Consider the following 22,323-nt stretch of genomic DNA (forward strand, 5'->3'; position numbering starts at 1 on the left):
GTGAAAAAAGATGATGAGATCCTAATCCCTGATGGATTTGTTTTGGCTTCAGATCCGGTGAAAGACGGCTTGTTGGATTTTGCGACGGATCTGTTAATAGAAGACGAGGAAACGGTGAAAAGGAGTAGTGAAGATTGATGCCGGAGGAAGCAGTGTAGTGGAAGGTTGACGACGGAGGAGTAGTGGAAGGTTGACAGGGAAGAATCAGCGATAAAACAGTGAATGAATCAAGAAGAAACGAATTAGTGAGTTTGGCGGCGCTAAGGTTTAGAATTGCAAAAGTTGCGTCTGCAACATTTGTATTATTTTGTACTAGTTGTCCTATTATATCTTGGTTGTACCCGTTGTCCTATTTATATTCTGGTTGTACCCGTTGTTCTATTATATTTTGGTTGTACCAGTTGTCCTATTTATCACTCGCTTGTACCCAATTGTCCTATTATATCTCAGTTGTACCGTTGATCCTATTATATCAAAGTTGTACCATTTGTACTAATTGTCGTGTTATATATCATTTGTACCAGTTGTTTTGTTACCATTTAGTTGTACTAGTTGAACTATTCATTAAGGATATTTCCGGAAAATCGCATTTTCAATGGCATATAGATTAGAAAATGGCACGCCAGATTAATTTCTTTCGTTTTATGGCATTCTAGCCTAGCGCTCTTCAAATTGTTGCTTTTAAATATACATTTTTATTATTTTGGCTTTATTAGTTGTTTAATTTTTGCCACATAAGGCGTGTGTTATCAATTCAACACGAACCCTTGGGGTAACTTTACAATCATTCTCGCATAAAACGTGTCATCAGATATTTTTTTAAGAGTTCGATACATTTTTACTTTACCGATTAATTATATTACTAACTACATAAGACGATAATCCGTGCATGCTTTGTCGAATATCCTTATCAAAATTTTCACCATCCAAATTAAACTATGATATTCTAGTAGATGAACTGATGAAGTCTTGATATATCTTTTAGACGCTCTTGAAGTCTTAATAAATCAATCGTACCATTCTTCAGCTACATTCTCTATCCTTCATCTTCACTTGTCACTTTTGTTCTTCTTTCACTATGGATTTCGCTATAAAAAAGTAATATTTCTGAAACAAGCTACAGGTAGGAAGATTTTTTTAATTTGTGTTGATGAGATAGACGAAAGAGCCTAGCAATACAAAGATGAGGATATAAGTTTTGTTACTAGATATGATTTGTGGTATGGATACTTGAATTATGTGATTGTATCAAGTTTGTATCCATTTCAGTAGCATAGGTGGGGCTATATATTATTTTGTCTATCATACCTATTATTCTAATTAATTAATTTTGTTTTTATATATTTAAACCTGGATATATATCAAGAAGCGAAAATTATATAAATTTTTCTTTATTCCCGTTAATAATTAAAAAAGAGGTTATTAATGTATATATTATTTGAGATTCTTGCCTATTTTAAATTAGGTGCATACAAGTAAATCCTACAATCAACTTCGCATTAAATAAACTGAAGATTGTATTTACCACCTCTTGAAAATGTTATTAGAGTATCAACTAATTCTGAAAATGACAGCATATATCATAGTCACAAATAATTTATTTTTTTTTCTTTTCTTTGACAATACAGTCTCTTTCAACAATTTTGAGATATTAGACATACTTTAAGCTAAAAAATAAAACTCAGAAGAAGTGTGTATATAACTATTGTAACATATATGTATTGTGCAAAGACAGAGGAATGGGAGTTATCGATGTGTGTGTGTGACAAGTGATAGCAGAAAAGCATGACCAAAAACTATTCAACAGTACATTAAAAAGAGTTCTCTGGAAGGGAAATCTAATCTTTTCCCCTGACATTATTTTCTAAACAAATGAATTGACAGAAAACGAATCAATATATAACTTTCTATGTTTTAATTTATTATTTTACCCGCATATTTTATATTTATGTATGTGAAAGCATAATATGAGTGTGCTGATTTTTAATAGTTTACATTTTCTAGACATTATACAAGTGCTGAAAAAAACAAGAACTAATACAAAGTGTATACTTAATGCATGAGTGAATAAACCCACCAAAATCAAGTTATAAGAGAGGTCTTCTTCGTTTTACACGTCTCTTTCTCGCCCATTTAAATTTAGCCTCTTCCTCATAATTCTCTTTATGAATGATTTATGTTGAAACTCTCGGGCCAAATAGGGGGAAAATGAGCTTTTGTCTCTCTAATATAGTACTTTTATTAATTTTTCTTTAAACTCTATAAAAGGAAGGAACAAATAAAGTACAGATCCACTTTTACCACCCTGGTTTCACGTAGATTTTATTCCCTCGATCCGTGCATATGGGAGGAGGAGATTAAAACCAACCTATACATCCAATAACGGTAGCAATAAGTACGAACCCACAACGTAACAAGCTTTTTAAACAATTATGGGAAATGTATAGAACAATAATTAATTAGGTAGTTGAAGAGACAAGACCAGAAAGAAACACAAGAAAAGCAGGCTTTTGTGTTTGTGTCGTGGACATGTAAATACTAATAAATCAAGGGAAAGAACAGAAGCTGTTGTCGTTGAACCCACTTCTGTCTACAAATTTCTCTCTTTCTTCTCCTCCCCCTTCCTAAATAAAGCAACACCAATAATTGACAATTCTTACCTATCTTTGATTAATTCTCCTTAATCTATTATTATCTGAAATTGAAAATAATCACTTTTATAGAAGAAATAAAAACCTGAAGCTGTGCATGTGTGTGTACGATAGAATTATCCAATAGTGAAGGGAAGATAGGAGTAGTTGTTGGCATTGCATTGGTAAAAGACGTTCCTACGTCTGGGGATCCCATCTGGTCATCAAGAAGATATTTAATTTTGATCAAAATCAATAACCGGCTTTTTGGGATATATGAAACTGGTTTATTGTTAACCGGACTAAAGAGATGGTATGTAGATGAAGTACCTCGGATGTAAGTATGAGGCCATCAAGGTCGGAACCAAAGTCATAGACCACCGGACTAGTAGAAGCTAGCTTCATTGACAGAAACTAATGATACAAAACAAAAATATTCATTATATATTCTATATTAATTAACCTAAAATGGTATAAGATAGATATATTTTAAAAATGCACCTCAACTTGATTCTGCAAGGTCTGAACATAATTTATAATCTCATCCAACATAAGGGCCTTCCCTGTTACCTAATCGTTTTCAAGTCACATTTGATTAAAAATATTTTCTAGACATATTATAAAATTTAATCATCAATTCCTAAATAAAAATAGCTTGTCTCTAGCTAGCTAACCTTATCACAGCCCGGAACAAGCTTTTGCAGAGTCCTCATCCGCTCACTTATCTTTTCTCTTCTCACCTTTATATGTACATTAAGCAAGTATTAATTAAAATGTCTTTTACTAAAACAAGGTTAATGAAGAAATTAAAAGTTAGAGAAAATGACTGAAATACCCTCTCAGCAAGGCTGTGGCTATCAGTAGCTTGGCCTCTTCTAGCTCGAACGTGAATGTAATCTTTAGGAGGCTCTTCTTTGCTTCCTCTCTTCTCTTTGACGTCACTTCTCTGTATTTTTCTTTTTCTTCCCTCTACTCCTTCCTAATCCACAAAACACCCCAACAATTATTAAAGTTTTTGTCTATTACAACCCTGTCATAGTGTCATACATGATCAGTACATTACATGATTACAAGTTAATTTAACGCACCTTTGAGTTAGAATCGTTTTTGATATTCCTCCGACGGACTTTACCATTAATGGTGGTGGTCGATGGCCCATTGTTCAGCTGCTCGCAAGAAGAGGAGCCGGTGGTTGCGGTTTTGGTTGTGTTGGCCTGTTTCTTAAAACTATCGCTTTCGGTTTTGTCAACATTATTATACTCATCAAGAAAAGGGTACACGGAAGTGTCTTCGATTTTAGAAACGTCTGGTAGTGAATGGAGAATATTTTGATCGATTATACCAGTGATATCAACGGAGTAGTTAGGTGTAGGGAAGAGAAGAGGATCAAGAAGGGAATGAGGGTAGTTTTGGAAATAAGAGAAAGTTGCCATTTTAAGAGTGGAAGCTTCTGATTTCTTTATCTTTGTCGATAGAGAGAGAGTGTTTTGTGTGAGATGAAGGACTTGAAATGGTTTATATAAGCAATTGTTTTTGTATTCACTATTCAAATAGACAAGGAGAAACAGTAGAAACATTATTTTGGGGACCATTTAATTTGTACGTATTAAGGATCAATCATGATAAATGATTTATTCGATCATATATTCCGGATCAATCATATCTTCTAATTATGTAAATAATATCACGTAAGTATGTAGTATACAATAGCCTAGAATTCTCTCTATGTGTATATATAGCTACTTGATTGTACTCAATAAAATTATCCATTACAGTAAATATTTACATGGTATCAAGAGTCATATACGATCTCTAAATTTTTTTTTTCCTTTCTTTCTTCTCTTGTTTTTCGTTCGTCCTCTTCTTCCTTGTCATCATGTATGCCCAACCTCAACCAACAGATACTCTTCCCACCGACAATTCCGCTCTTTGAACTATCAACATGGCTAACGTTACTAAACTGCTTTCCACAAATTATCTGATGTGGAAATTACAGGTTCGTGCTCTCGTCACTGGTTACAGTCTCGTAGGCTATCTCGATGGCTCCACGGAAATCCCACCATCAACCACCACCACCAATGATGTCATTACTCCCAATCCAGCGTTTATCTTGTGGCAACGACAAGATAACCTCCTTTACAGTGCTCTCCTCGGCTCCATATCACTTGCTGTTCAGCCTCTTCTCTCACGAGCCTCCTCCTCTGCCGAGATCTGGACTACTCTGGCGGCCACATACGGAAAACCAAGTCGGGGACATGTTCAACAATTACGTGATCAGCTCAAGGCGTGGAAGAAAGGTGATAATACGATTGATAACTACATTCAGGGCATGATTACGCGCTTTGACACTCTTGCCAATCTGGACAAGCCAATGGACCACGATGAACAAATCGAACTCATTCTTGATGGACTTCCTGATAAGTATCAACCCATCATTGATCAAATCGAAAGTCGCGACATTACACCTCCCATCACATACGTTCACGAACGTCTCCGCACTCGTGAAGCTAAGCTTCTCTCTGCTGCTGTTGCTACGCCGTCTCTCCTTCCTGTCACGGCGAATGTGGCTACTCATCGGTCCAACAACAATTACAACCGCCAAGGTCAATACAACAACAACAAGAACCGCCACAACAACAACAACAACAACACAAATCACAACAACAACAACAACACATCAGGTCAGAATTAGACACAATCCTACAACAAAAATTATCGTGGTTCCCGTCCTTATCAAGGACGCTGTCAGCTTTGTGGTGTTCATGGTCACTCTACCAAACGCTGTCCTCAATTCCAGAGTAACTCTGCCTTTCCTGGATCTTCTCAACCTAGTCCGTTCACTCCATGGCAGCCTCGGGCTAATTTGGCTATTGGTTCCTCCTACAACTCCGACCCATGGCTTCTAGACAGTGGTGCCACACATCATATCACCTCTGATCTGCAAAATCTCTCTCTCCATCAACCATATAATGGAGGTAACGAAGTGCTAATTGGTGATGGCTCCGATATTCCAATCACTCATACGGGTTCCACAACTCTATTTTCTCCGTCTAAATCGTTTGCATTACAAAACGTGTTGTGTGTTCCTAATATACATAAAAATCTAATCTATGTGTATCGACTATGTAATTCTAATCATGTCTCTGTGCACTTGTTCCCGGTTCCTTTCAGGTGAGGGATCTTCGCACGGGGGACCTGTTACTCCAAGGCATGACAAAGAATGAATTGTATGAGTGGCCCCTTCCATCATCTCACGTTCGGGCTTTGAATGCTTCCTCCAGTTTAAAGACAACTCTCTCCTTGTGGCATGCTCGTCTCGGCCATCCGTCTTCGGCAGTTTTGAAAACCATTGTTTCAAATTTCTCTTTACCTTTATCAACGCTTTCTGCTTCTTCCTGTTCGGAATGTTTGCTTAATAAAACCCACAAGTTGCCTTTTGCTTCATCCTCTATTTCTTCCACAAAACCACTACAATACCTCTTCCCGGATGTTTGGACCTCACCTATTCACTCCATAGACAACTACAAATATTATCTCATATTTATAGATCATTTCACACGGTATACCTGGTTCTATCCTTTACGGAAGAAATCTGATGTTCATACCATCTTCAAAGCCTTCCATCCGCTTGTTGAGAATTACTTTGGTGAGAAGATAAAAATTTTGTACTCTGATAATGGCGGCGAATACATTGCCTTACGAAGTTACTTATCCTCTCATGGAATTACGCATTATACGACGCCACCTCACACGTCGGAGCACAACGGAATTTCGGAGCGTAAGCATCGTCACATTGTTGAAACTTGTCTCACACTACTATCTACCGCTTCAATGCCTACCCAATATTGGTCCTACGCCTTCGCAACAGCAGTATATCTCATTAATCGCTTACCGTCGCCAGTTCTGAACAATCAATCTCCGTATCAATGCTTATTCAACACCACGCCAAATTATCAAAAACTGCGAGTCTTTGGTTGTGCCTGCTTCCCTTGGTTGCGTCCATATGCTTCACATATGCTCGACGTCAGGTCCAAACGCTGTGCTTTTCTTGGATACTCACAAACACAAAGTGCTTATTATTGCCTAGATATTGCTACCGGCCGGATCTACATATCGCGACATGTTCAATTTCTTGAAGATGAGTTCCCGTTCAAAGCATCATCGAATTTGTCACCGTCATCGAATCTGTCACCGTCGTTGGATTCTGCATCTCCCCTCATACATTTATTCCCCCCGAGCATGGTCCGTCACCCTACCTCACCGTCCAATCCACCGCCGTCTCCTACTACTCCACTCTCGCCGGTACTCTCATCTCCCTCAACTAACCCTGTCGCCTCTAGCAACGAAGAATCCTCACCCTCGACCTCCTCTCAGGTAAGTTCTTCTTCCTCATCGTCTTCCTCCTCTTCCTCTAAGCCCACTGCTCCTACTCAAAATGGGCCGCAACCTGCGGCCCAGTCCAACAAACCTCCTCACAAAACACTTCAACATCCCAATAACCCTCACCAGGCCCAAACAGAAAATAATAACCAACAAGAAAACCTAAGCCCAAACACAAATAGTTCGCTCTCTCAATCGGGGGATTCTACTTCGTCTTCGACCTCCTCCTCTGTTCAACAATCGCCAGTGAATCCAGTGCCTCCACTGCCGCTGAATCCCGTGCCTCCACCAAATCCGGCCAACACTCATCCAATGTCAACCCGAGCAAAGGATGGTATTGCCAAACCAAACAAGCGATATTTGCTCATTGCGACTCTTGCCTCGTCTCCTCCATCCGAACCTCGTACGGCTATTCAAGCACTCAAAGATAAACGGTGGCTGAGTGCTTGCACTGCTGAAATCAACGCCCAAGTTCGTGAGCATACTTGAGATCTTGTTCCTCCACCTCCGAAAAATGTAACCCTTGTTGGTTGTCGTTGGATTTTCACAACTAAGTTCAATGCGGATGGATCAATCAACCGATACAAAGCTCGATTAGTGGCTAAGGGATACAATCAACAGCCTGGAATTGATTATGCAGAGACCTTTAGTCCTGTAATAAAATCAACAACGATCAGGGTTGTGCTGAACGTTGCTGTTGATTGTGACTGGCCGATTCGTCAACTGGATGTCAACAATGCTTTCTTACAAGGTACGGTGACTGATGAAGTATATATGTCTCAACCTCCTGGTTTTATTGATCAAGATAGACCTCATTATGTTTGTAAACTACGGAAAGACATTTATGGGCTCAAGCAAGCACCAAGAGCGTGGTACACTGAGTTGCGGACATATCTTCTTGCCACTGGTTTTCCTAACTCCGTTGTAGACACATCACTGTTTATCTTGCGTCAAGGCCGATCAATTGTCTACATGTTGGTATATGTGGATGAAATTATTGTCACAGGTAATGACAATGTTCTTCTCACTCGCACTCTTGATGCGTTGGGCAACAGATTTTCGGTGAAAGCTCATGAGGGCTTGTCTTATTTTCTGGGAATTGAAGCTACACGTACGGCCACAAGTCTTCATCTCAATCAACGCAAATATATACTCGATCTTCTAGGACGAACCAACATGCTACAGGCAAAACCGGTCACTACACCAATGGCGACAACACCAAAACTCACTCGTCACTCCGGCACTTGTCTCTCTGATCCCACTGAATATCGAAGCACGGTTGGCAGTCTACAGTATTTGGCATTTACTCGTCCTGATATTTCCTTTGCCGTCAATCGATTGTCACAGTTTATGTATGCTCCTACATCCACTCATTGGCAGACAGTTAAACGGGTCTTACGGTATCTACGGGGCACATACTCACATGGTATTTTTCTCAAACGCAAAAATCCTAACACACTTCATGCGTATTTAGACTCTGATTGGGCAGGAGATTCCGATGACTATGTCTCCACTAATGCATATGTCGTCTAATTTGGTCACAATCCTATATCATGGTCATCTAAAAAGCAGAAGGGTGTTGCACGTTCTTCAACAGAGGTGGAGTATCGTTCAGTCGCAAACACCTCGTCGGAGCTCACATGGATCTGTTCATTACTTCAAGAACTTGGCATTGCTTTACCTACTGTCCCAACAATATACTGTGATAATATGGGCACCACATATCGTTGTGCAAATCCGGTTTTTCACTCAAGGATGAAACACATTGCTTTGGACTACCACTTCATTCGCAGTCAGGTTCAGGCTGGAGCTCTTCGTGTTGTCTATGTCTTTACCAAGGACCAACTGGCGGATGCATTAACCAAACCTTTGTCTCGTGCACCATTCATTCATATGTCCAGCAAGATTGGAGTTACACCAAGTCCCTCCATCTTGAGGGGGCGTATTAAGGATCAATCATGATAAATGATTTATTCGATCACATATTCAAGATCAATCATATCTTCTAATTATGTAAATAATATCATGTAATTATATAGTATAGAATAGTCTAGAATTCTCTCTATGTGTATATATAGCTACTCGATTGTACTCAATAAAATCATCCATTACAGTAAACATTTACAATACGTACATATATTGAAAATATCCTTTATTTGACAAGAAGATTTTATATTTTTGGACAAATTATTTGTCAAGAGATTATCACCACATTTTGGCGGGTAATTTCTGTTATGATACTATATATAAAATACAAAAATTGTTTATTGAAGTAATTGCATTGAGTAACCATATGGAAGAGTAAAAATTAAAATTTAAGCAGATAATGATGATTTTCAAAAATTAGGTGACTAGATGATCATCTTTCATCATTAATTCTTAGACAATTTCTGTTTTTTCCAATGCAAATTCATGGAATACTTGTCTATTTCTTTTTTTTTAGGTAATGAATCCTTGTATTTTCTTTTTAGTTACTGAAGGACACCTTAAAAGGTTATTTAAAAAATAATAATGATAATAAGAAGCTACAAGTAATAAAACCATGTTCTAAAATTTAGTCAAATTAATAAAATGATGATCAATCATTTAGTTAGGAGGGTGTATTCAAACCATGATTTTGGAGAATTTGATGGAATTTAGGAAATTTAGAATTTTGATAGATTTTAGGGAAGTTCACATGATTTTCTGTAAAATTCTTTCAAATCCCACCTAAAACCATGAGATTTGGATTTCTGTATTTTTAACTAAACAAATCCTCCAGAATCCAAAATTATTAAAATAGATTTTTAAATCATCAGTTCAATAACAAGAGATTTTAATAGATTTTAAAGTAGATTTTTAAATCATCAGTTCAATAACAGTGGATTTTAATAGACTTTTTAAAATCTATGATTGAATAACATAGAATTTGTAAATTTCACACAAATCACTTAAAATGTCAAGTTGAATACACCCCCCTTAGACTTTTTAATTCTAATACTAAGAATTATAAGCTCATAACGTGAAAAAAAAATGAATAAAAGTACCAATTAAAAAGTTAATCAACAAATCAATAAATGAATAAAAGTTAACCAGGAGATTAATGACAGGTTACTGTGGGAGGAGGCCAAATCTTTCTCGGGGGTTATCAGTATCCCCTGGTTCCTCAAGAGGTGCGGGTGCCCTCTCCACGCTGTCAGGTTGATGGTTCATGGAAAGGTTCAGATCCATTCCAGGGTATGGGTTGGTGGTATTGTGATGGTGAAGATTCAACGCTTCTTCTGGGCGCACGAAGTCATAGACGTGGCCCAACCCCTTTACATGCGAAGTTACAAGCTCTGATGTGGGCTATGGAGTCCTTGTTGGCGGCTGGGGTTGATTGTCAAGCCTTCAAGACGGATTGTGCAGAATTAATCGCGATGTTGCAGCTACCCGATGACTGGCCGACCTTCTCAAATCTGCTGGAAGAATTCTCCTTGCTCCGATCATTTTTTCCTTCGTTTACCTTGATCAGAATCCCTCGTGAGTCCAATGTCAGGATAGATTGTTTAGCCCGTTCCTCAAGATCTTTAATTTTTGAAACTTCTTTTGTAAACTATTATCCTCCTGTTTGGACAACCAATCTTGAAGTAATTTTTTAATTTATTTAATATTTGGTTGAAAAATAAAAAAAGTTAATCAACAAAACCCATTAAATGTAAGAAAGAACGACCACGTGGTTGAACTTGATGAACATGTTTACTAAACCAATTTTGATGCATTTGTGTTGACCAGCCAAAAGTAAGCATTCAAAACTTGTGTGGCCCTAAAAGAACTATATTTAGAAGTAACCTAATGCAAAGGCTTGTTGTACCTCATAAGAGGGTCGGGCCTGTAACACATATACATCAAAAAGTTAATGTACAACAACAAGAAGGCAATTATATCAATCATATAGTTTTGATCTTTATATTACCTTGTGACATTCCAAAACGTACCGCCACAGCTAAAGTCCAAAATATTACAGAACCAAGATCTATATGCACAGTTTAACTAATCGGACATAAAGACTAGATTTTAGATACTGTACTATTCAGATTTAAAAATGTAATGCCGCGTGATGTTTCTCATCAAATAATATGTATGTGGATACCGTAATACAAATTGTTGTCTATTTATGTAAGAAAAAATAAAATAAAAGGTTTTGTCCGTTTCCCACTTTGGATCGACATAGGACATATCCTTTTCATAAAAGACAAAAGAAAAGATAAAAAAAATAAAAATAAATAAATAAGGTGTGAAGTCCAATCCCATGATACCGTTGGGTATACAAAGAAGACAAATAATCATAAATACCCTTTTTGTTTCGATATAATCGGGGTACTCTTCAAGAAAAATAAAAATCGGATACTTTTACGATAAAGAAAAATACGTATAATTAATTATCCTCTCAAATTTATCGGCAACTATGTTCTTAATTATGTAGACTATTTAGTACTATTATTTTTGACATTTTCTTCTAATTGTTGCAATGACACATAATTTATGATAATATAATGCGAATCTAGCTATAATTATCAATTGTAACAAAAATAAAGTTAAGTGATACATTCTTTCAAAGAGTATTGTATTCGTCAATAAATGTTGCAAAATATATACAAATCAATTTGTAGCGTAGTCCATTTTTCTACCAAATGCATCTAAATATATATATACGCATGGTTGTATGGGGTTTATGGAGTTTATATTATGATGTACGCTATATATGCATGGTTGTAAACTTGTCTTGTATTTGACATGTTTTTCACGTCAAAGGTCCGCAAGAGGCTTGTAAATTTATAAATATGATAGACATCATCATGATTCATGCATGTTAATCTCATCCGGATGAGGAAATTAAACATTTATTGGCATCATACTTTCTTCACCAATATCTCTTTCTTTCTGCCTTTTTTTTTTTTTTTTTTTGAAATGAATGTAAAATTTATTCACCCAAAAAAACCCTGTTCACGTTATATGCATCCTTTACCTAAATATGCTGAAAACAAGGCAAAGTAATTGAAATTCAGAGCAAGTATAGCTTTTGATCTTGAGCCAAACCACGAAACAACCCATCCTGATATATGCTTCTTCGAACCATGCTTTTGAAGGGAGAGTAATTTGTTCCTCACCGTTTGATCAATGTCTTTAATGAGGTTTGTCGAAGAGCTTGCGAACTCACCAAATCTTCTTCTGTTGCGTTCACGCCATATGACATATATCGTGGCCTGAAACACATACTTCACTATGATATGAAGCGTATTAGATAGAGTTTGGCCAGTGAGAATATTAAAGAGTATACTAAAGTCCGAAGTGTAGTTATTTTGTAGAAGCCCCCCGACCAGCTTCTTTTTCTAATCAAATACTTTGCACAAAACCTTTATTTTTTATCCAACGCATTTAATTAGCGGCTCGCTGATCTATTATTTGTACTACTCTTTTGATTCAAGACTACATTTAATCATAAGAAAGGTACACGAGACCAGTTACTTAAGAACGATTTGAAAATGAATTTGAAGTGTTATATATTTCCTCCATTAATTAAACATTTGTTACTTGACCAATTTACTCGTTCGATTTTTTTTGTTTTTTTTTTACTTTCACGTCTCGATGAAAGACTATTAAGAATATAAACTTTGTACAACAATTCGCATGTCTGTATTCACCTCAGTCGTCACTATGATCGAACTGTTAATGTTTAATAAAAATAAATCAACCTAGAGATAGACTAACGTACATTTCAATATACGATATATATATACATAGAGAGGTCTCCATCCGCATGATACGAGAGATAACATTTACTAAATCAAATATCATCGCCTACAATGCAATAAAATAACTAAAAGTCATTTATTAAAATTAAAACTAATAAGAGTTTTGTAATGGTACGACTCCTCCTTTGTTTTTTCCATTCATATCACGAATCTATACAAAATCTACGAAGATCTAATAGTACCTGTGCAACTGGCACTAGCTAGGTTCCACTATGTGACATCGCTTTCCTCTACACTAATACCAAATTCATTATGAAACGTGTTCTCTTAATCCCATGTTATATCAATTTCAGTTTTCCTTAAGCTAGCTAGGTTCCAATATGATTAGCAATGTATTCTATTGGATTTTAATTTTTTTTTTTTTAGTTATGGATAATTGTCGTTGTAATAATCTAAACTATTGTATGTTAACGTATTTGAGTACCCCTTTTTCGACAGCAATAGTCCAATTTTATTATATATTATTTGGTTATTCTAAATTTGTTTTAGTTAACATGATCACTATACGTGTCAACAACTGTTAAATCTATCCATCAAATTTCTTAATTACACATATAAAAAACAAACAAATTTCCTTTTTAAAAATAATTAAACATATTTTTAGATATGTATATATAAAATTCTTTTTATTTTTTTCTTAACCAAAAAGAAAAACTAACGAAAAAAATGAATTGCATGTATAAAATGTTATTAAAAATATTTCTAATTTTTAAAGGATGTATAAAATGTGTATAATGTTGTATATTATTTTTATAGGGTTTATATATAAAAAATCTAAAATATAGATTAAAAGTGGTAATTTTGAAAAAAAAAATCTTAAATTGAGTATCATGGATAGAGCCACCACTATCAATATTTAAAAAAAGAACAGAAATTATATATTTTAAATAGAGAATATATCTTAAACCTTTTCCTTAATGAAAATTACTTCTTTTCGTAACTAAGCGCTTGTAGTGAATTATTTCATATCGCTCTCAGAGAGACCCCTTGAGGATTTGAATAGTTTCTTCCATCTTGAGAAGGTGACCAGACTCATCGGTAGATACTTTATCTACGGGAATACCAGTCCATGAAGATACATTGTGTTGGATGTCTGACTCCGTGACCATAGGACCTTCCTCACCGGTCTCACTCTCTGCTTTGCTCATTTCCTTTCCTTTTGCTTTGATAGCAGATACCTCAGCTCTAAGTTCAATCTCTCTATCCCGAAGTGCCCCAGCCTGAAACGAAAATGTTTTACATCTCATAAGACATCTTATTGTCCCCTAAATTGACAATTAAAGAAAACTTTATATAATGGAAATAATGAATAAATACAAACCAATATGTACCTTCTCAAAATCTTGGCCACGGACAGCTTCATTCTTCTCCTTTCTTATCTGCCTAAGCTCTTTCTCAAGCTCCCAAGCTTCCTCCGGGACCTGCATTAAAAAATCATGTTAAACAATGAAAATGGTAACTAAAAGACACCTAGCATGTGATTCCACCACACCTGTGCATGACGAAGTTGAACCCAAGAACCAGCTTCATCGATTAAGTCAATTGCCTTGTCAGGAAGGAAACGATCACTGAAATCAAAGGAGAGTGAGATATAAGTAATACTAATTGTTGGATATGGGCTTTGCCCCATATGCCAACTCGGCCCAACAAAGACTCACCAGAGATAGAAGGAAATGGGTCAACCTCGGAGGACAATCTCGGGATTTCACACAGAAAACCCTAGAGTGCTCTAACTCTACATTCGCTTATAAATAGCTCGAGACATCTATTGGAGAAAGGATCCGGACCCGCAGACAATACCTACAGAGCAATACTTTGCATCGAAAACTGCTATTATCTCTCGTATAATTCGTTCTTGTTTTCAGTTAGTCATTGTAAGCTTACTAGTTCGTCTGTGAACTAACAAGCTCTAATTCGACTTATTTAAGTGACGATCTCACGTTTTCCCCGATTAATAAAGAACTTGCTCGCTCTTTCCCACTAAATCTTATTTGTTTAAACTGTGTAATCCCCGGTACAAACAATTGGCGCCCACCGTGGGGCAAGAGTAAAGCGCTTCTTTTGACGAATCAAGACCGACGATCCTCACTTCCTCGAAGTTTCAAGACTCATGACGAACCCCAGCGAAAACCTCAACGAAGTAACGGAGCAGCCAACGGAACAACGATGGGGGCGAACGAGAACACGAACAGTTCCCCCGCTGAACTCCCTGCCGAACTCCTTGGAGAGCTCAACCGAAGGCTCCCTGCCGAGCCCAACCGAAGGCTCACTGCCGAGCACAATCCTTCCACCAGCGCCCGACGCGCCCTCTGAGCCTCTTGTAGCTGCACACGCTGAAGCCGGACCTGCTGCAGACCAGCTGGTCACCAACACTGCCACTCTCTCACCTCCACCTTCCGCGACGACAACAATCGAGGGCGCTACTCCGAACAACACAACCTCTACACCAGCGCCCGATACGCCATCAGAACCTCTTGTTGCCACACATGCCCAGCATCTCCAAACCATGGCTCCAGTTTTCACTGACGGTGCCGCCCTCTCAGCTCCCTTGCTTGCTGGACGCAGAAACAACTTCGACGATCTGATGTAGATTATCATCGACACTCTCGTTAGCCAGGACATGCGAACAGCCGAGCGACTTGACACACTCGCTACAACATAAAAAAGCTTACCTTAATCAAATCAACTGACTCCAACAATAGAGGAACAAGCACCGAGACACCATCGACTCTGGGAGCGCTCAGAGTGCCCATTCTACCTCCAGTAACAACCATGGGTGATGTAGTAGGCCTCTCGTTAGCCAAAGAAAGATCCATGAAACCACCACTTTTCACCAAACTCAAGAATGTCGTCAAAATCATGATCGTCGGTCAAACCCTTGTTGCTGAAACCAAAACTCCACTCTTCCCTAATATCAATATCGATACCGTCGAAAGCATCACCGTGAGAAGTGCCGACCGGGTCACAAGTGAGCCCACATCGCCGATCTCCCACATCGATCCCAATCGGGTCACAAGTGACCCCATTCGCAACTTGGTCGTCGTGCCGCGTTCCTCGATCAAACTAACCGCCGACCTCTCGATTGACGAAACCTGAGAGTGGCGCCGAGCTCAGTTTGGCGAGATCGACCTCAACTCGATTGTCCGATCTCCGATGGCACAACCCTCTTCGGCGATCTCCCTGCTCCATCTCGCCGACCTCGTCCAACCTCAAATTAGGATTGCCGACCTCTCGATCGACGAAACCAAGGAGCGGCGCCGAGCTCCGTTCGGCGAGATCGACCCCATTACGTGCACATGTTCCCAACGAAGAACCACCGATCTCACAGGGCCGAGCTTGACATTCCGGATCTGCAACGGCGGACCCTCGCCGATCTGGGTGAACCGGCGATAATGAATCGACCATCGGCGACCCCAGTCGTGGCCGCATTAAGCCGATCCCTTGCTCGGCGGCGGAAGCTAGGGGTTTTTGGGAGTAACTCAACTAAACAGAAAAATAGAAAGAAAAAGAAGTAAAAGCATAAAAATAAAAGAAAGAGAGAGAAAGTTACCTTCTTATGGAAGTGGGGGAAGTGAAGAAGAAGGAGAAGAGAGTGGATACATAAATAAGTAAATAAAACAGAAATTTTACTGCCATAATCCGTCACCTCGATCTGCGACATGCCCCGTTTCCGGAAATTCATCGAATACCGTGCTCAAAGTAAGGACCGTTGGATATTCACGGTGTCTCTCGAAAGATGAGCCTGGCATTTACAAAAGAGCTACTATAACAATTTCGTCCCCAAAGGCAAACCGAGACAATCTGTGCCGAGCAGGCATATTACGGATGATTTAAGTATGCCCGCCGATCGCAGAAGGACTGCCACTCTCCGGACTAAGGGGGGGGACTATTGTTGGATATGGGCTATGCCCAACATGCCACTCGGCCCAACGAGATTCGTTAGTTGTATTCTCGGCCCGACAAGATTGGAAGCAAGTCATTAATTCCCGCAAAAGGGCAATCTCGGGAATTCACGAAGGAAACCCTAGACCCCCTCTAGGTCAGATTTGTTTCTTATGATGCCGCCCTCAAAGTCTGTGCGCGCGGGCTGAACAAGGGCGACCGCCGACCACCATCAGGTCATCTCGATCGACGGTCAACAGAATATCCTGCCGACCGACTATCGGCAAAGAAGGGACGAGCGGCGGCTAGGTTTTGTTCTTTGGAGAATATCCTGCTGACCTCTCTCGCTCATATCTCCCAATATACCTCCAATATACTTGTATAGTCAACTTTGCCACCTCCAATTATGAGCCGACCTCGGATTTCACCCTAACGGTTAGACAAGTGCCGACATGGATTGGAGATATGCCGCCCACACAGGGACGACCTCTAGGGCACCATACAACGCCCCACCGACCTCCATTGGCCGACCCCCTCACTCATAGTGTCGATTTCGCCAAATCTGACGCACAACCGCTCACCCTCTCCAATCGATCCTCCTCCATGCTCGAAAGACCGATCTCAATCCTGATCGCGCGAAACCCCAACTTGCGCCGCCCTCCAACCATAGAGGTTTCGTCCTCAATCGCAAGCCGATCTGCATTTTCGTCATCGCCACACAACCAAGTATCGGACATATGCCGATCGAGAATAGGCGATTTGCCGAACTCAACTAATGATTTACCGACCATATGTGCATCACCTCCGATCCGACGACCTGTGAAGGCGACACCTTCAGTAGCGCCTCCCTCGCCCTCGCGACCTTCGCGTAGATTAACAGGACCCAGATCTGCGAAGTCTCAGTCACGCCGCACTCCAGGTCGTCTAACACCACCACGGGCGACCTCGTGGGAAGTCTTGCTAAGCTCGCGGCAACTATACCCAGCCTGTCGACCTCTCAACAAGTCTCTTTCAATAGCAGCGACACTACCAGTTGGGCGCAAACCCATTATTTCTTGATCCTTCTCAATGGCGATCTCGCCCAAACCAATTCGCTACCCTCTGATATCTCCAATATCGCGAGAAACGACCTCACTAGCTCTGATCTTCCCAACATTCATACTTGGCGACCTGGCAAACAATTGACCTTTCAAACTTATCTATGTTGTCGACCTACCAAGCTCGTCTCTACTACCTGCAAGCCGGTCATCAATCCAACGACAAACCACCCACGTAGGAGTTGGGATCACGCAAGAGCTCCCCAAACCTTCACAATTTGGGTTTTACGCAATGGTCTGTCCATAAACCCAACCCAAACAATGGCCTCGCAGCTCGACATCGACGACCAACTCGCAGCTCAACACCGAAGATCAACGGTGAGTTAAACATCATAATATCATTAGCAAAAAAAAAAAAAAAAAAAAAAAAAAAAAAAGAACGCTCACTTGCCGAGCTCATCAACTCTTCAAAAGAAGACATTTACAAAAAAAAAAAATTAAACTCGCAAGAGTACTCTTAGTCAAATAAGCTCTCTCGAACGAGTCCGTCTTAACGAGTGTCCAGCTTCTACATCGTCACCCTGGCCAGGTGTTCGATTAAAAACGCGTTCCACATGGATGCAGTGGTGAAATAATCCGCACAAAAAAAAGCCGAGCCCAGTCTCGCATTCAGCTAGCAGGCGGTCAAGTTTGAATAAGCCAAGTTCTTACTTGCACACTCTTGCCGACCTCGGAGCACCCACACGGTAAGCCGGACACCAGGGCCGCACCTAAAAGGTACGACGAGCTCATCTCAACTACCAACCTAAAACTTGGTATTCGAAACACGTAACAGGGTAAGCCGAGAGACGTCTCGCCCCGTAAAATACATCTCGAAACCAAGCAAAAAGCCGAGCAAGTCTCGCACAAGCTTGAGGGCGCCTGGACTAATAAGCCAAGCTCCGGCTTGCAAGTTCTTGCCAACCCCAAACACCAACAGGATAAGCCGGACACAAAAGCCACACTTAAAGGTATGGCGAGACTTGCTCATCGCCTACCACTTTACTCCAGTAAAGCACAAAACCTTGCTGCATATCAAACATACGCTCAAATGCATGTCGCCCTCATGCTCGACGCCCTCATAGTCGACTCACTCGCGCTTGCCACTCTCACGCACGACTCACTCGCGCTTGCCACTCTCACGCACGACTCACTCACGCTTGCCACTATCATGCTCGCAGCCCTCACAGTCGACGCTCTCACGCTCGACTCTCTCGTGCTTGTCGCCCTCATGCTCGACGCCCTCACAGTCAAACGCTCTCACACTAACTCTCTCACGCTTGCCACTATCATGCTCGCAGCCCTCACAGTCGACGCTCTCACGCTCGACTCTCTCGTGCTTGCCATTCTTATGCTCGCCGCCCTCACAATCGACGCTCTCACGCTCGACGCTCTCACGCTCGACACTCTCACGCTCGATGCTCTCACGCTCGACACTCTCACACTCGAGTCTCTTGGCACCTACCTACAGCTTGGTGCCGACCTCCAGCTTAGCGCCAACCTACAGCTTGGTGCCTACCTCAAGCTTGATGCCAACCTCTACCTAGGGGCCTACCTCAATTTCGGTGCCGACCTCCAGCTTGGCGCCTACCTCAAGTTTGATGCCGACCTCCAGTTTTGTGCCTACCTCCAGCTTGGACGTGGAATGCGAGCGCACATCATAAACACCCATCTTAGGAGTTGACCTCGGAGCTTGCCCCAATGGTAGGACAAGCGCCGACCTAGAATGAGGATTTGCCGAACTCCGGGGCATCGTGCAGCGTCTCGCCGACCTCAAACTCATTCGCCGATCTCAATCTCACTCTCGACGTCGAGCTCAATCTCACTCTCGGTGGCGACCTCAATCTCACTCGCCGATCTCGATCTCAATCTTGACGACGACGATCTCAACCTCGATGACAATGATCTCCCTTTAAGCCGAGCTCAATCTCACTCTTGCCGACCTCAATCTCACTCTCGGCGCCGAACTCAATCTCACTCTCGGTGGCGACCTCAATCTCACTCTCTCGCTCGCCGACCTCAATCTCGGAGACCTCAAACTCATTCGCCGACCTCAATCTCAAACTCGCCGACCTCAATCTCCGCATGCCGGTCTGGCTCAATTTCTTTGATCCTTGGTTACGAACTATGTGCGGCAACTCCGTCCTCAACCATTGCAGATCCATTATCAAGCACTACACTCTGTAAAAACGTGCTCAAGGCGCATAACATCTAGATGAGATCCACGCTCAACGCTCCACGCGCCAGGCGCCACGCTCCGCAAAGACGTGCTCAAGACACATAACATTCATACAAGCTTCGCGCTCCAGAACACCACACTCAATGCATACAACATCAGAACGAGCTCCGAGCTCAACAAAAACTATCGCTTGAACCATCACCGCACAAAGTTAGATCTTCTTGAAGCAGTCTGGAACGCCTAACGCCGAGAAGGCATATGTTAAGATTCAAAGTACGCCCGCCGATCGCAGAAATACCTCGCTCGCCGGACTAAGGGGGGGACTATTGTTGGATATGGGCTTTGCCCCATATGCCAACTCGGCCCAACAAAGACTCACCAGAGATAGAAGGAAATAGGCCAACTTCGGAGGACAATCTCGGGATTTCACACAGAAAACCCTAGAGTGCTCTAACTCTACATTCGCTTATAAATAGCTCGAGACATCTATTGGAGAAAGGATCCGGACCCGCAGACAATACCTACAGAGCAATACTTTGCATCGAAAACTGCTATTATCTCTCGTATAATTCGTTCTTGTTTTCAGTTCGTCATTGTAAGCTTACTAGTTCGTCTGTGAACTAACAAGCTCTAATTCGACTTATTTAAGTGACGATCTCACGTTTTTCCCGATTAATAAAGAACTTGCTCGCTCTTTCCCACTAAATCTTATTTGTTTAAACTGTGTAATCCCCGGTACAAACACTAATGAAACCCTTGCATTAACTTTAACAAGTAATATGCGAGAACAGCCACCTTATATACTGGTATGACAACTGAGCAGCTGCTACTAAAGAATCGTCAGTGCAGTACCGAAGCTTGTGGTGAATTTCATATCGCTCTCGCAGACCCTTAAGGATTTGAATAGTTTCATCCACAGTAGATTCAGGTACGCTCACCGGCTCGAATCTTCTTTCCAATGCAAGGTCTTTCTCAATGTGCTTTATGTATTCATCTAACGTTGTCGCTCCAATGCACTGCCATGGTTACACAATAGTTAAATTACTGATGATAGATTACAAAAACTACAGAGCATTGTCATGTAAAACAGATCAAAAAGAATAATGTACCTGCATGTCACCTCTAGCGAATGCTGGTTTCAAAATGTTAGCTGCGTCAATAGCACCTTCAGCTGCTCCATCCCCAATCAGAGTATGCAATTCATTGATAAATAAGATTATCTCGCCGCTCTGTCTTACTTCCTCCACAAGCTTTTCTAATCTCTGTTTAAACTCTCCACTATCTTTTTTTCCAGCAACTAAAAGACCCATGTCAAGTGTTATAACCTTGAAGTCAAACAAAAAGAAAACGCAAAAACCATCAGATCATACTGACTCATAAGCATTGATTTATTTAAATAAGCAAACTTGTCAACAAGACATGAGAACAGGACAAACCTTCATGCTTAGTTGCTTACCTTCTTCCCTTTAATGGTTTCAGGAACATCTCCACTGGCAATACGATGTGCAAGTCCTTCAACAATAGCTGTCTTACGAACACCAGGTTCTCCAATAAGACAAGGGTTGGTCTTGGTTCTCATGCCAAGAATTTGCACCACACGTTCTATTTGTGGCTGCCTTCCAACAACTGGGTCTAATTTACCCTAAGGTCAGAAGCAAAGAAGTCTCAATTGTTTTAATCTCTTCAAGGGAATCTCATAGGGTCAGGTTAACACAAGGGAATAGGTACCGTACATAACAAGCAATCCACATAGAGACTCTAGACTAAAGCAAAAGACTTGCGCTATATAGAGGAAGGGAGTAGTTACCAAGTTGGCGAGCTTCCTCTAGAGTGAGTTCAAGAACACGTGGAGTGAATGGGATCTCAACAGCAACAAAGCCACATCCCCTTCCAATAATATTCTCTACCTCAACACGTGCATCTTTTAGGTTAATCCCCATGGATTTCAAAAATTTAGCAGCAATTCCAGTACCTTCACCAATGAGACGAAGAAGAATTTGTTCGGTTCCCACAAAATTGTGGCCAAGTCTTCTAGCTTCCTCCTGAGCAAGCATAATAACTTTGATAGCCTTCTCAGTGAATCTTTCAAACATTGCTTTTGGGACACACCGGCTGGCTTTCCCCTTCGAATGGAAACATAGACGGGTTTTTCCAAAAATGTCAAAGGCATTTCTCCCACGTAATCCCGAAAATCGTTGCATACTTGGAATGACAGAGATGAGGATCTGTTGTCTTTTGTCAAATACAAGTGGTGAGCGAAGATTTCTTCTAAAAAACCCTAGTACCCCGCTAACTCTTTCTCGTCGATTTAGATATATGGAATGCTTTCACTCCGGTTTGGTAAGTTGAAATTAGTATCATTTTCTATAGGCCCATTGACCAATTGTCTGTTACATTCACCG

General features: G+C 40.6%; 1 protein-coding gene and 1 pseudogene across 4 annotated transcripts; both read right to left on the minus strand.

Moving 5' to 3' along the window:
* Positions 1 to 1,918: 1,918 nt before the first annotated feature.
* LOC104761077 (transcription factor bHLH137-like) lies at positions 1,919 to 4,145 on the minus strand. 3 transcript variants are annotated; one of them, XR_763078.2, is made up of 8 exons: positions 3,719 to 4,145; positions 3,466 to 3,609; positions 3,305 to 3,370; positions 3,132 to 3,200; positions 2,961 to 3,044; positions 2,737 to 2,847; positions 2,483 to 2,624; positions 1,919 to 2,368 (listed from the first exon to the last, which is right to left on the minus strand). XR_763078.2 is itself a non-coding variant. In XM_010484105.2 (7 exons), the coding sequence occupies exons 1-7, from the start codon at positions 4,061 to 4,063 to the stop codon at positions 2,312 to 2,314; spliced, it is 876 nt and encodes a 291-aa protein (XP_010482407.2). In that variant the 5' UTR covers positions 4,064 to 4,145; the 3' UTR covers positions 1,919 to 2,311. The 3 variants fall into 3 exon arrangements, 2 of the variants coding, with proteins under 2 accessions (XP_010482407.2, XP_010482405.2); XM_010484105.2 differs by lacking the exon at positions 2,483 to 2,624; XM_010484103.2 differs by having other exon boundaries at positions 2,361 to 2,624.
* Positions 4,146 to 13,583: 9,438 nt separating this feature from the next.
* Positions 13,584 to 22,122, minus strand: LOC104763353 (chaperone protein ClpC1, chloroplastic-like; annotated as a pseudogene). The gene is made up of 6 exons (XR_015588274.1): positions 21,378 to 22,122; positions 21,031 to 21,246; positions 20,717 to 20,937; positions 14,277 to 14,352; positions 14,116 to 14,205; positions 13,584 to 14,004 (listed from the first exon to the last, which is right to left on the minus strand). The product of XR_015588274.1 is annotated as a chaperone protein ClpC1, chloroplastic-like (transcript).
* Positions 22,123 to 22,323: the final 201 nt, after the last annotated feature.

This window comes from Camelina sativa, chromosome 18 (genome assembly GCF_030686135.1).
Source record: "Camelina sativa cultivar CO46 ecotype springtype chromosome 18, ASM3068613v1".
Taxonomy (NCBI): Eukaryota; Viridiplantae; Streptophyta; class Magnoliopsida; order Brassicales; family Brassicaceae; genus Camelina; species Camelina sativa.